The 14,294-nt window shown below is 41.6% G+C and overlaps 1 protein-coding gene across 3 annotated transcripts in view; it reads left to right on the plus strand.

Moving 5' to 3' along the window:
- The window catches only part of ANKS1B (ankyrin repeat and sterile alpha motif domain containing 1B), a gene marked incomplete at both ends in the record, with an annotated part of 434,431 nt that overhangs the window by 383,663 nt on the left and 36,474 nt on the right, over positions 1-14,294 (plus strand). For 2 of the 3 annotated variants that reach the window (XM_080342174.1, XM_080342175.1), the window contains one exon: positions 2,288-2,467. In XM_080342174.1, the coding sequence (XP_080198300.1) occupies positions 2,288-2,467 (180 nt within the window). Of the gene's footprint in view, positions 1-2,287; positions 2,468-12,995; positions 13,074-14,294 lie in introns of all 3 variants that reach the window. The other variant, XM_080342173.1, reaches the window with a different exon arrangement.

The following is a 14,294-nucleotide window of genomic DNA, read 5'->3' on the forward strand; positions in this document are numbered from 1 at the left end:
AAGGGGTTTGGGGCCACAAAATGCAGTGAGAATGAAATACTGACTACACGATAACTAATGATAACACAGCACTGAGTATATGACAACATGCTGCACAGTTGAGGATCCATCTGTGCTGTGAAGGACGACTTTGAGAAAATAGCATAAAATCATACAATTACATACTGTTCCATTATGCAGAGGCACCATCATTCTTTTATTTCTTGACTTTGTAATTCTTGTCTGTATTGCCTTGCCAGCAATCTTCCGATATAGATTTCTGAGTGAATTTCCTTTTTATATGCAGTTTGATAAAATATGAAAAGCTCAATGAGAGCTGTAATCTGTATATTCATTGCACGGTCATCTGTCACTTTGATGCACTGATGGCCGTATCAGTCTGTGAACAGTGAGTGAATCATGATTTGGATCAGGGAGAGGTTATGTGCCTGGCTGGAGGGGCAGGTAGCAGACATTAGAAAGGATCCTGTGTGCTACCCTGTACCCAGGTTATTTTCAGGGCAGACACATCTGCACCATCTAGCCAGAACTGGGCAGAACAACACCCTTGTGGAAGAACGGAGGGTAGGCTTTAGATATTAGCCCTCACCAAACCTCCAGAGTGTGTGCAGATAACAGCTTTTCAGAAGCTTTTAACTGGGCCAAATGTAGGTGGATTTTTGTGAAGGAGGAAAAAAGACTACTCCTAAGAGGAAAACACTGCTTTCTTTGCCCTAGGAAATGTCAAGTGCCTGTCTCAGATCATGAGAAAGCTAGGGAATTAAAACAAAAAAAAAAATCCAAGTTAATTAAAAATTGTTAAACAACTAAATATCCCTGATTTTAGTAAACCAACATGGAAAATACTAATCCCTTATTGTGATTGTAAGGAATAATGTCACATAGACTCCTACCTTTCAAATATTAACATCACATGTTACTATCACTTGATGCATACAGAGAATTGCAGCTTTCCATTTGGAAGAGATTACAACTCTCTGATTTCTTACACCAGATCTTGTTTCATAACAGCATGGAGTAAAGTATTTTGATGCTTTTCAGGATTAGGTTTGCTTCAATGTAATCATGCACGAAATATCCACTTTAATTCTTTCTTTAAATAAAAAGGCAGATTTTTTACCCTTCATGCACATCAGAGCAGGTCTTTGCTTCTTCTCATTCAGTAATCAGGTCCCTTCTTGTTGTTCAGTATTGAAATATGGTATTACAGCAGTAGGTAATTTAGGTAAGATTTGCACTATGCAAACATGCTTCTGACTACATTCTGCCTCTGAATAACTTACTCTTGGAGAAAACTCTAGTGTCAGAGAAATTGAGCCCAGTAACCTGCATCATGAGAGGGGAACATATTTCCCCATCCAGTTGTGATGACCAAGTTTTACAGCCTGCGCTGGGATCGTGGGTGTGCAGACTGGCTGGCCAGTAGCTCTGGTCCTGCTGGTTGCAGCCTCTGAGACGGTGTTGGACAGTGGAGCTGGGAACCAGTGTTTGTAACTGGGGTTTGAACAAGTGATGTGATGTGCATGAGAACAGGGCCTGGCTGTGAGCGACGTGGTGGCAGATCCTGGTAAAATGTATCATCAGGAGGCTGTGTTTACCTGATTATTAAATAGAGTTCATGTATCAATTTGCTGTGGTATTTGCACGCTGACTGGTAAGAGGTCACAGTTCAGCATAGATTACAAGAAAAGCATGGTAAAATATTTGTTACCCTGATGTTTCCATGCATTCTAGGAATTGGTATTTAGCTTGTTTCTGATACCCAGTACTTCAAGTTAAACGGATGTTCTCCGAGACCCATAAAAATTGCAAACAAAGTGTCCATATTTTGTAAATGTTCGTGTATTTCTTTTTTGCAGCAAGAGATGTTGCTAGAGTTCAGATCACTTTCAAATCACTTTCGCTGCTCAGAGTGGCTGCTCAGAAGTGGTGAGAATGTATTTCATCTTACAAATAGCTAGTCGTAAATCATGGCTTTATTTGGGCCTTGACAAGAAGTAACTCACTGTTTTATCTCTCCAGCAGTCCTAGAAGGGAGTATATATTACACAAGGAGGCTTTTGAGAGGGAATTTGCCACTAGTTCGTGTAAATAATGAATTATTTTTCCTTCCACGTGGGCTCTACACCTTAGGTAGCAAATCTCAATCATCCACAGTAACCTCTGCTTCAAGGACTGTTCCTTATTTTTTTTTAGTATGAATACTTCAAATACACTTTAAAACGTGTGGTTTGAAGTCACCAATATGCTGTCTTTATTATGCTGCATTTTTCTCCTCTCTGTCCAGGAACCCAGCGGTAACCACACTCCTCCTCAGTTGTCTCCATCACTTAGCCAAAGCACTTTCACTACTGGTGGCTCCCTGGACGTTCCCCACATTATCATGCAGGGCGATGCAAGGAGAAGAAGAAATGAAAACTATTTTGATGATATTCCCCGGTCGAAGCTGGAGAGGCAGATGGCACAGGTAGGATTAAAACGATGCTGTGAAAAGCCCGCACCTTGCTGCCATTGGCTACAGAACTAAACCTAACCATAGCCGTGGGTCATATATGAAGGCTGAATTGTAAATTACAAATATCGACAGTGTTTCCAAGCTGTCTGTTTCAGTTCTCTACTTTTTAAATAATGTAAGTTGGTGTACAGTTTCTCCTGGGAGGTATAGTTTTAGGGGTGTTTAGGTGCCTGGAGGCTGAGATGAAGGTGCCTCCCACGCAGCAGAGCATGCAGACTCCCACTGGCACTGACTCTACCTCCTGCTTCTGTAACAAGGTACAGATTCCTCAATTTCTGAGCAACCTACATAAAAATAAGCTGACATTAGTTCACTGCCAGAAACTCAGAGGACTTGGGGGGAGGGGGGGGGGTGACTGCTGCATTTATTAATGGAGAGGGTCAGCATTCTGATAAGGCTTGTGATCTGGGCATGTATCTTGAGTGCTAAAAAAAGAAAATCAACTGTGCAACAACTCATTTGGGCATTGCAACAGCACTAGACTCGACTGGATGTTCAATCAAACTGCTCACAAAAGAAAACCTAAGGTAGTTTCCATCTCTAAATTTCTTCATCCAGCCACAATATGGGTACTGATAATTTTAAATCAAGGATACATTGACCAGAGTGATGCCTTGTACTGTTCTAAAGGGCAATAAAGTTAAGCTTGGACAGCCTGTTGGCAAAAATGCCTTAGGATGAACTCAGCTGTTGTTTGGTGGTATGTATGGCAAAAGACAGCCAGGTCTTAAGTCGTGCAGTGCTTTGGAGCGTATGATGGAAATGGGGCTTTGATTTGCCATCAGAAGCCAATGGGCGGCCAGTGCAGTTCCTGGAGCAACCCTCTCCACCAAGGAGCAGGTTGCTGCACGCTGCCGTGCAAGAGGCTTCCCAGTGGTTCACAGCCACAGCCCAAAATAGAGCCTTTGTCCAAAATCCATCCTTGAAATGGAAACAGCTATGCAAAAAACTGTTATGGTTAACGTAATGAATAAAAGACCACAGTCTCTCAGCTAATTGCATGAACAAGAAGTAATTAAATAAACAAGCGAAATACAGAAACAAGTTATTACCTGGGAACACAGAAACAAATTGAATTCCATTTGTTCAGAGGACATTGCTAGGGAAGTGAAATTGCATTTGGCTGGGTGGGGCTGTTTCCTTGCTCTTTTTTAATCTCCCAATTTTCTGTTGTATAATCTTATTGTACAGAATTAAAGGGAAAGTTGCCTAGTGAATGAGCTTGTTCCCAAACCAAAGTCTGCTGGGCTTTTGTGGCAAGAACAAGGTTGAGCTGAAGTCCGGCAAGGAAAAGCCCAGTTCCAAATGTGAAAGTATTTCTTTGAAGGTCTCCGAGCATGAAATGCCCTCTTGCTCATGGCTGAGTAGACTGGTTCATCTACCTAGTTCATTTTATCACTTAGTTCACAAATCCCTATTCTCACTTCCTCTCTTAGTCACTAGCACTGAGGAAGGGAAGAAAAACGTAACAAAACAAAACACAAACATGCAATTGCTTCTTCCTATCCCCTTTTCACTCTTTTCCTCTTTGAAGTCCTCATATTCTCAAGACACTGGACATTTTCTTTAGGCTGCTAAAAATTACTTTTCCAGGAGGCCTGTGATATGTTGCACATCCAAAGAGAAAACTGAGCAGTTAGTGCTTACACCACTCCAAACCATTTTAAAACCAATTAAATGCTGGGATTTTTTTTTTTTGGTGTGGGCAGGTGTGTAGCCACCGAATGAATTACTTCAGTGTCTTCCCTCTAACTTTCACCATGGAATATAGCAGTCAGCCTTTTAAGATTCCAAAGGGGAAAATGGATTCAGATGAAATCCATAAAACAGTGTTTTGTGTTAGTCTCTGAACTCCAGCCAGTTTGGAGTCTTCCTCTGCTCTGCCCTCAAATTCTGCACTGCCAATGTGTGTAAAAGTCCCTTTGACTTTAATGGGAAAGTCAATGACTCCCTCTGGTGATCGTTCTCGCTAAATTGGACTCACCCCATTAAGGGGCTTATAAGGGATTTCTTCAACCATGCTAGCCCCAAAATAGATTTTTAAATTTATTTTTATGCAATATGTGCTTTGGTAAAATGAATGATATTTCCTTCTATTTTTTTCCTCAAAGCCGCCTTTGAAATTAAAGGTAAAATAATTGTTTCTGGAAAATACAGGAGATTCCACTGATTCTTAACATGAGCCTTCTGCTCCATGTTTTTTTAATTTAGCAACTTCCTCCTTGCAGTTTGCAGGTTCCTTTGGCTATGTCAGATCAACAACAGGTTCTGAGCTGATATGGGTCCTGCTTTCCAACTAGAATACTTCTCATAAGCAGAATAATCTATAGTGATTATTGGAATTGCTTTGAGGATGTTCATTGTTTTAACCCTTTCTTTGCTAGGCTGTTTGCATGCTGCTGTATGAATCTGCATGTTTACTGGATGCCATAGTAGACAGATGTGCATAAAGATGCTGTGATTTTTTTGAACGAGCTTTAGGTGTGTCCTTCACAAGTATTTTTATGGCCTCGAAGAGAGACGCCAACATGGTATTGAGAGATTATTCATGGTATTGCTTTCATGAACCTGATTTTATTTCAGAAATGTCAGAATAAGGCTATTTTTAGCCTCAGTTTAAAATCTGAAGATATTTTGAGAAAAAGGTGAGATGTGATGTTTCCACCTTTACTATGGCCTGTGTTTTCACGAAACTTTTACATGGGAGTCATCAAGCATGTTGATCTTCACAACAGGTATCAACCAGTGCTTGTTAAAACAGTGAGCACATTGGTTTAAATCTGTTTTCCTTTGATCTCCTAAATGGGTTTAAATAATTCTCTAAACCGTAATCAAATCTACTTTTAAGTAATACACCATTTTGTTTCCTGGAGGAAGAGCTGATTTAGATTTACTTAATGTGGGTGGTTTTGTCTCAAAGCCAGCATGTACTTTCATTCACAGTTCCCTAGCAGACTGTTTGTGACCCAAGAGGGGAAAATCCTAATATAAACAATGAGTCTAACCAGTGTAGGTTCCCATTGGAATAGGTTTGATCATCCAGCTCTCCAGTTGGTCGTCCAACTTTGAAAGTCTTTGACGTCTGGTTGGATAAATCACACCTACCAAAAAGGTAATACAGAAGAGACTGTGAGATGGTTTGTTTTCCAAAAAGAAGGGGAAAAAAGTCCAGAAAGGATTAAGTAGTCTGAGTCATCTGTGACTGTGGATGTTGAATTCTGAGCCTGCAAACTGTAGATTAATATGATCAAATTAATGTAGTTCAAAATAGCTTAGATTGCTCTTAAGATTGCCTAAACCTTTAAAATAGAACTGAAGTCACACAGGCAAAGCCTAGGGACTTTGGAACCAACATCAATAGGAGGAGTCGCACTGAAGGGATCGGGCTCTTCGTTCACCACTGAAATCATGGTGAAGGGGGAAAAAAATATATGCATTTGTGGGGAAGTGCATTGGAAGTTTAAAGAGAGCATAGATAAGTTCATTAAAACACACCAATTAAAAATGTCAGGTCTTTAGGATTCATAATTCTCCAGGCAGCAGAGAAGCTTTAGGTACTTGATGCAAGCATATCCCAGACTGCCAGCCCTGAGGCTGTTGCTGTTTATTGCTCCAGCTGGTGACATATGGTGCTTTTAGCCACTGTGGTGCATGAAGCCTCTCGCCGTGGTGGTCAGAGCTGGGAGCAGGGGCCAGGAGCATCGTCCTGCGGCCGGTGGGCAGGGAGGTGTGGGGGGGACCTCTGCCCACACAGCCTCTTGCAGAAGTCGAGCGGGGGGGGATGCAGGAGGGTCAGGCATCACCCCACGGGGCTAAACCTGCCATGCACCCCAAGATGGGAGAGCTCTGTCATTTTGGGAGGCGGTGGGCAGACGCCTCTTTAAGGCTCTTGGGAATGCTCTGGGCTGTCTCTGCCTTCAGGAGGAAAAACAGGTAATGAGTCAGATCAAGCTTTCTGGTCGGATGAAGCGAGTTGTGGCCCATATGGGCGACACTGCAGTGAGCTGCAATGGGAGGATACCTTAAACGGGGGATCTCAGACAGCTGGAAAAATTATTCACAGAGGCTCACAGAAGAAATTCTTTCCCAGAGATACTGAACTCACACTTCATTTTGAAAACCTTTCTGGGTTCTTTGGTCCCGTGGTCTGAGGGCTCTTACTATTTTATTTGTGTTTTTTTCCTAAAATACAGGATAACTTAAATATAAGGTCATTGTAATGACTGGGCAGTAAGTTTGAATAAAACTGCCCCAGTTGTTGGGATGCTGCCTTGTAACATTATTTTGTGAGATATAATAATTCATTGCAGGATTGAATAAATTTGCAGGATTGAATAATTTGAATAAAACTGCCCCAGTTGTTGGGATGCTGCCTTGTAACATTATTTTGTGAGATATAATAATTCATTGCAGGATTAGGCTTTACATGCAGGAGACAGTCATTTAAATGGAGTTAGTACCAGAGATCCTTTATAGAGAGGAAAAAGGTAATGAAAACAAGAATTAGCGAAGGCAAGTTTATAGGAAAATTGTGAAATAATTTCTCTGCTTCCTGAAATAATATCATCAACTCAATAATATCTTCCAAATCCTTCACAGATAGTAATGTGTTCATATTTCCAGTGCACTGTGGGGCTATGTGGTTTAAAAATTATGTTTTTCATTTTACAGCTAAGAAAATGGAGGTACAGGGATATTGCAGGTTGAGTCAGATGACATGGAAAGTTTGAAGGAGCCAAAAATTGACCTCTTGTCTTATAGGACCCACTTTTAGTTTTTTAACTTTTAACCATAGTGTGACATTTTTTTTTTATTTGCTTGTTTCCTGATTGTTTTCCTGTCTCCTTCTCTGCTTTGGAAGGATTTAAAGATTACAGTGAATGAAGGGAAATATGCCCAGGAGAATACTGCTGTGTAAAATGAGATTATCTAAGAAGCAATGAAGAATGGTTTTTATGAATGGTTGAAATTACCAGTGAAATAGCAGAATTCTTTACTAGTGGATTTAAGAAGCATTAAAAAAAATGTAGTTGTCTAGATTAGTTCATTCTGTTGTTATTGCTAAGGTTTCTTGCTTCCATTTTTTTAATAAGTATAAAATAGTGTATGTTGTGAGAATGATCAGCCAACCATTTTAAAGACAAGTGTGTAAAATCCAAACAAAATGCTATAAGGTTCATATTTTTAGATGCATTTTATTTTTAATATGGAAACATGCTGAGCTATGAAGACTTTCAATTTTACATCAAAAGAAAAATGCTTCACTGAATCAATTTTTGTTGCACGATATAGGTGCTAACTGACAGTTATTTTTTTAATTCAGATAGATATTAGTGCTGTATCTTGAACTGTAAATTTCAGCAAACTTTCATCTGCAAATCCTTCCAGTGTTGTTCATTTAGTGGACAAGTAAACTGATAAAGACAGTATGAAAAATCTAAGTAATTTCTGTCTGAATAAAAAGGTACCATTTTTTCAAGACCATGACAGAAGCTAGCGTTTTGGAAATAAAGCCTTGGGATGTCGATCATACCTACATGCTGCTTCAGCATATGGAATTAATGAAGCCCCTTCTATATTTGGTATTAATGATCCAAACTAATGCCATAAATACTACATCAAGAAGAGGACGGATGTTCTTTCAAGATGGGGACAGATGTTCTTTCTTAATGTAATGTTTTTCGCACTCAGTCTGGTGAGCTGGAAGCTTTACATTGGAAAGATTGTATGAAGAATAGAGTTGTATGAAAAATGGAGAAGATGAGGTAGTTTCTATTGTCAAATTCACTCCATTCTACTTGAAAGTCTTACTGCTCCAGAGTCAAGGTGAATTTTAATATCTAATATTTGCATTTTAGAGCTGCTGGAAAAAAAATGAGTTTGGGGTGCTCTCCTGAAAGACCCTCAACTTTTGATGGGGTGTGGGGAGGGAGCTGAAATGCAGATAACTGTGCCTAATGTTCAAGGACCAAAGTCTTATAATCTTTATTGGTGACTTTTGCCCAGAAGTTCTTAACCTCTATGCAAGGCTAAATGGCTGGGGAGCACTTGTAGCTGGCAGCACCAGCAGAAGAGTCATCAACCAGAAGAGGCTTGACTGCTCACCAGGGTGGTGGGGCCAGAGCTGGGGCTGTAAAGCTGCACCTCCAGGAGCTGGACAGGGCAGCCATGACCATAGCGAACTGCTGGGAAGAGGAACCTCAGCTGGGAAGAACCTCAGTTTCTAGCAGGGAACCCAAATCCTGCGTTACTGGATTGAAATCAAATGAAAACTGACTGCCTGTCAATCAGAGAAGATGGCCATTGCATGAAGGAGGGCGTCAGCTGTGTGAGAGAGAAGCACAGCTGTGTTAATAGTCTTTTCTCCTCAGAGAAAAATGTGAAACTATGGATCTGCATGGGGCAGGAGATGGAGGTGCACAGGACCTGGAGCAGGAGAGCTTTTCCTTCTTGCTCTGCTGCCGGCGGAGGGGACAACCTTTGCAAGAACGCTGTGGCCCTGATCCAGATGTCACCCTTCCTGGAGTGTGCTGGCCATGGCACACACCTTGTGAAACCTCACTGGGTGCACTGAGCTGGAGCCTGGTGTCACCCACTGCCTGCCTGCAAGAAGGACATTCCAAGATGGTTGGTGATTTTCTGGAAATCTTATTGTAAAGTGTTTTCAGGAGAAGCAAAAGAAATAGACCAATGCAAAACACATATTCTAATAGGTATTCTTTCTAGTTTCCACTTCTCTAGAAGAAATACTAATTTCAAGTTTCACTGTCCATCTCTGAAGGTCTGTTTTTTAAAGGAGGGTCTGTGATTATTCCTGCCGGTAAGACAACCTCTCCCCAGAGCTTTGGGAACATTCAGGAAAGTAACTTCTGTTGAGACAGCACAACTGCTCTCCCACAGTCCTAGAATGTTTGGAGTGACAATTACAAAAGGGGCCAGACAGCTCCATTCATCCGATTTTCATTTGTTTCTTTCGGCTCTTGTACCTTTAAGGATTGTCAGCCATGCCAAGAGCTATTTTTCTGGGATTTGATCCAAAATTCTCCTCATTTCTGGAGCTAAACTGAATTATAGTTAGCAAGTTACTGCTAAATAGTGTGCTTCAGAGGGACAGGGGTTTGCTGCTGTTCCTTTCCTTCCTTTTGTGCCTTGTTGGGGCTGCAGTGCCAGGAGATGGGAGTGATTTCCCAGGGCTCAGCCCTGCAGTGAGACACAGAGGAAGAGGCAGTGGAGGAATAAGCTGGGGAAAGGTGGACAAGGAAGCAGCTTGGACCAGCTCAGGGCTGGTCAGGCCACTGGGAGTCTGAACTACTCCCATATAGGAGTCAAAGACCAAAGGCTCCAGCTTCACTGCCCGTGTTTACCACACAGTATATGTCCGAAGTCTGTCAGCTAGAGGAAACCAGGAAACACACTTTAAAACCTACTTAATATTTTGCATTGGATGACAAAACAATATGAATGACAGCATGGCAAAAAGGCAACGACAATAACTGCCTCTCCCATCCACAGGTGGGTGAGCCTGTTAATTTAAAAATACAGAAAACTGTCTTCTAAATATCCAAGTTCTAGGAGAACTCAGAATAAAACAACTTTTCTTTTATTGAGGGAAAAAAAAAGTCTGCAGAGGCATATTTTTTAAATACACGCTCAACTCAGTGTTCAGTCCTAGAGAAAGTTCTCATTAGAACTTTTGGAACTCTCCTCCAGTGACCTAGAAGAAAATAACTTGCTATAGGAGAAGCAGTAATGAGATATGAGTAATCTCTAAAACAAGGTTCTGTGGGATCGCTATCTATGTCTTGTTCCTCCCACCATACCTTTATCTGGTTTGATGAACACTGCACAGAAGATACCGTGTTAGGCTATGTTACATTCACCTATCCAGAGCCATGCCCTGGTGTTTTCTAGACTTGTGTTTGTTGTTGTTACTCCTTCTTGGATTCCCTCAGCATGCCTCCATCCTCCATGAAGTGCAGTGGCTAAAACTGGATGACACCTCATATGAGACCTCGCTGGTGGCTGCCCTGTGTAGCACAGAAGTTCCTTCCCATGGTTTACAATATTTAGGAGAGGGAAATTGAGCTAAGGGCCACCAGGATGGTGAGGGGCTGGAGCACTTGCCCTCTGAGGAGAGGCTGGGGGACCCGGATGTGCTGGAGAAGAGGCTGCTTTGCGTACAAAAACTGAAAAGATGGGAGGCACTGACTGGATGCCAAGAAAAACTTCCTCTCCCTGAGGACAGGTGAGCAGGGAGACAGGTTGCTCACAGAGGCTGTCCGGTCTGTGTCCTTGGAGGTTTTCAAGACCTGACTGGATGAAGCCCTAAGCAACTTGGTCTCATCTCACAGCTACTCCTGCTGTGAGCTGGGCTTGGAATGGAAACTTCCTGACCTACTTTCTAACCTGAATTATCCTGTGATTTATTTGCTTGTTCGTTTGCAAGACCACTGTGTTTAATTTGAAGTACACTAAAGGTTCTCAATCCTTTTCTGTCCTCTTCCCACCTCCCTGTTAAATTGCTCTGATAATTTATTTGCTGGTTTGTTTGTGTATTTAATCTTGCATTCCCAAGGAATTCTCTTGTCTTACTGCACTTCATCTGGCTGATTTCTGTACTTCATCAAATCTGTTTTCAGTTCTTACCCTGTTCTAGAAAGTCCCTCACTTCTGAATTCTTCTTAAAGACCCTGAGCGCTCCTCCAAGCCAACACATGGAGCAGGTCCTTGCAGATTGCCTTGGCATGGTCCAGTCTAGTTTTGCTTAAATACTGATAATTATTATCTAAACGTGCATTTCAACTTCTTGTGCAACCACTGCACTTTGATTCAGGCTAGTTGGTGTATGAGGCACATCATGTGTCACCATATCAGGAGTCACACGGTGTCCAATTCCTGCAATGTTTCTTCTTGCTGCTGCTGATTAAGTTGGCCAGTTTTCTAAGAAAGGAAGAAAGTTTGATCTGAGATGTTTATAATGACATTGTTCAGTATTAACTATCTTGAATTCTTCTTGGCCCTAGGAGCTCTGTCAGGTAACGCATGGCGGGAAAGATCATGCTTTTGCTTTGTTATCATCAATAATGTATACAAATGGTGTGAATTTTGGGGTTGTCATAAGCAGAGACAGGAATTGGACTTGATCCTTGTGGGTCCCTTCCAACTCAGGACATTCTATGTTTCTGTGATTCTACATAGCTATAGATATGCACACATACATTCCCATATGCCTTTGTGTTTATTTCAGGTTACCAGGAGCAAAGTCAGAAGGTGTCATAGACCACAAGGGCCATGGGATGGCGACTGGATTTTTGAAAAATTTTTCTAGTAACTTGCTGTTCCCTGCAGTTAGGCTGGCTGTAACCTTCTGAATCTTCCTTTTCTCCCATCTTAAATATTTTTTAGCCCTTCTTTAGTCCTTTCAGTATCTTCTATGACTTTCTGAGGATAATCACTCCTAGATTAGGTAAATCTTCGACATCTCTTGAAGCGGACCTCTACTGAATATTGTTTCTTATGTGAATTGTGTTTTCTTAATCACAAGCAAGTTAAGTTAAATAAACAGAAGTGAAAATGTCCTTAAACAATTATTTTAAAAGACAGTCCTAAAGTGATCATCAGAGTTGTGTCCCATGGTGAATAGATGGGGAAATCTTTTATGCATGGGGCATCTACAGCTATTACAAAACTGGTATAATGAATAGCAGAGTCTTGTTACGATGTAACTCTTATGCATTTATCTTTGGGAAGAAAAGTTAAGCATGTTTGATACTCATCAGGCAATATCTGGTGCCATTTTTTTCTCTCCTTTACCACATTACTTAGGAAATGTTCTTTGTCAAACTATCTTCTTCACAGAACCTCTGTGTCAGTGGTATTAAGTACCCAGATGTATTTGTGTTTATTATGGTGGAAGTGCATACACAGATTTAATTCTTTTCCTTCTTTTGAAAGGGTATACGTTTTAGGAGCTGAAAATCATGAGTGCTTGAAGCCTAATCCATATCCTCCCTCCTACTCCTTATTTTCTGGCCTCAGATACCCACTTAACCTTTTTCCTTTCTGTGGTTCATTCCTCTTCAGCACAGGGATATGCAACTTTAAGTATTTCTCCTGGGGATTTCATAATTCATTAAAAAAATTCAGCACTTTGAAGACATAAAATATGTATATTGTAAATGCTAAATATTTTTACAGTGATGCAAGGAAAAGGTTGGTTTCTGAATTTTAATTCATTACCTTCCGTAAAATTAATGTTCCTTCTGTACTGCATTTCAGTACCTTAGTCATTCAAACATTAATGAGTGCAGAACTGGGTAATGAGTTTTGTACTGCTGCTCTTCTGACTGGGCGTTCATACAGTTATGGGAAGCTTTTGGCCTCTTACGGTCTGCTTGATTTATTATTGACTTAATCAAGTCACCTGTGCTTAAAAATGATTTAGCTTAAGCCTGTATCCTCCAACCTTTTAATCCTGGAGGTAGGTTGGTGTGATGGGGACATTTCACTTAAATCATCCTTGGAGAAGAGACCTGGACCCAGAACTTGTCTCTCACAGCTGAGTGCTCCAGACATCTGCTTTTAGACACTTCTCTTTCTCCAAAGAGTTAAAATTTAATAAGGAGGGCTTCCCTTCATTTATAAAAGGGATTGAATCATAGAATGGTTTGAGATGGAAAGAACCTTAAAGATCATCTAGTTCCAACTGCCCTGCCATGGACAGGGACACCTTCCACTAAACCAGGTTGCTCAAAGCCCCATCCAGCCTGACCTTCAACACTTCCAGGGATGGGGCATTCACAACTTCTCTGGGCAACCTGTTCCAGTGCCTCACCAGCCTCATGGTGAAAAATTTCTTACTTATAGCTAGTATAAATCTACCATCTTTGAGTATAAAGCCATTAACCCTTGTCGTGTCACTACATGTCCTTGTAAAAAGTTTCTCTCCAGTTTTCTTCACCCTTTAGGTGCTGGAAATTGGCTATAAGGTCTCCCCAGAGCCTTCTCTTCTCCAGGCTGAACAACCCCAACTCTCTCATCCTGACCTCATAGTTGAGGTGCTCCCACCCCCTGATCTTCTTCGTGACCTCCTCTGGACTCACTCCAGCAGGTCCACGTCCTTCTTATGCTGGGGACCCCAGAGCAGAGTAAAGGGTCAGAATCACTTCCCTTAACCTGCCGGTCATGCTTCTTTTGATGCTGCCCAGGATACAGTTGGATTTCTGGGCTGCGAGCACACATTGCCAGGTCATGTTGAGCTTCTCATAATCTAACACACCTTAGTCCTTCTCCTCAGAGCTGCTTTCAGTCCATTCTCTGCCCAGCCTGTATTTCTACTTGGGAATGCCCCAACCCATATGCAGGACCTAGCACTTGGTCTTGTTGAACTTCATAAGGTTTACACATGCCCACCTCTCAAGCCTGCCAAGGTTCCTCTGGATGGTGGCATCCCTTCCCTCCAGTCTGTCTACCACACCACACAACTTGGTGTCATCAGCAAACTTGCTGAGAGTGCACTCAATCCCCCTGTCCGTGTCACCAACAAAGATGTTAAACAGCACTAGTCTCAAGGAACCAGTTGTCACTGGTCTCCACCTGGACATCAAGCTGTTGACTGCAAGTCTTTGAGTGCCACCATCCAGCCAATTCCGTGAAATTGGTGTCTCTCCACTTTAGAGACAAGGATGTCATGCAGTACAGTGTCAAATGCTTTGCACAAGTCCAGGTAGATGATGTTAGTTGCTCTTCCCTTGTCCACCAACACTGTAACCCCATCATA

Source organism: Nesoenas mayeri (genome assembly GCF_963082525.1).
Source record: "Nesoenas mayeri genome assembly, chromosome: 1".
NCBI lineage: Eukaryota > Metazoa > Chordata > Aves > Columbiformes > Columbidae > Nesoenas > Nesoenas mayeri.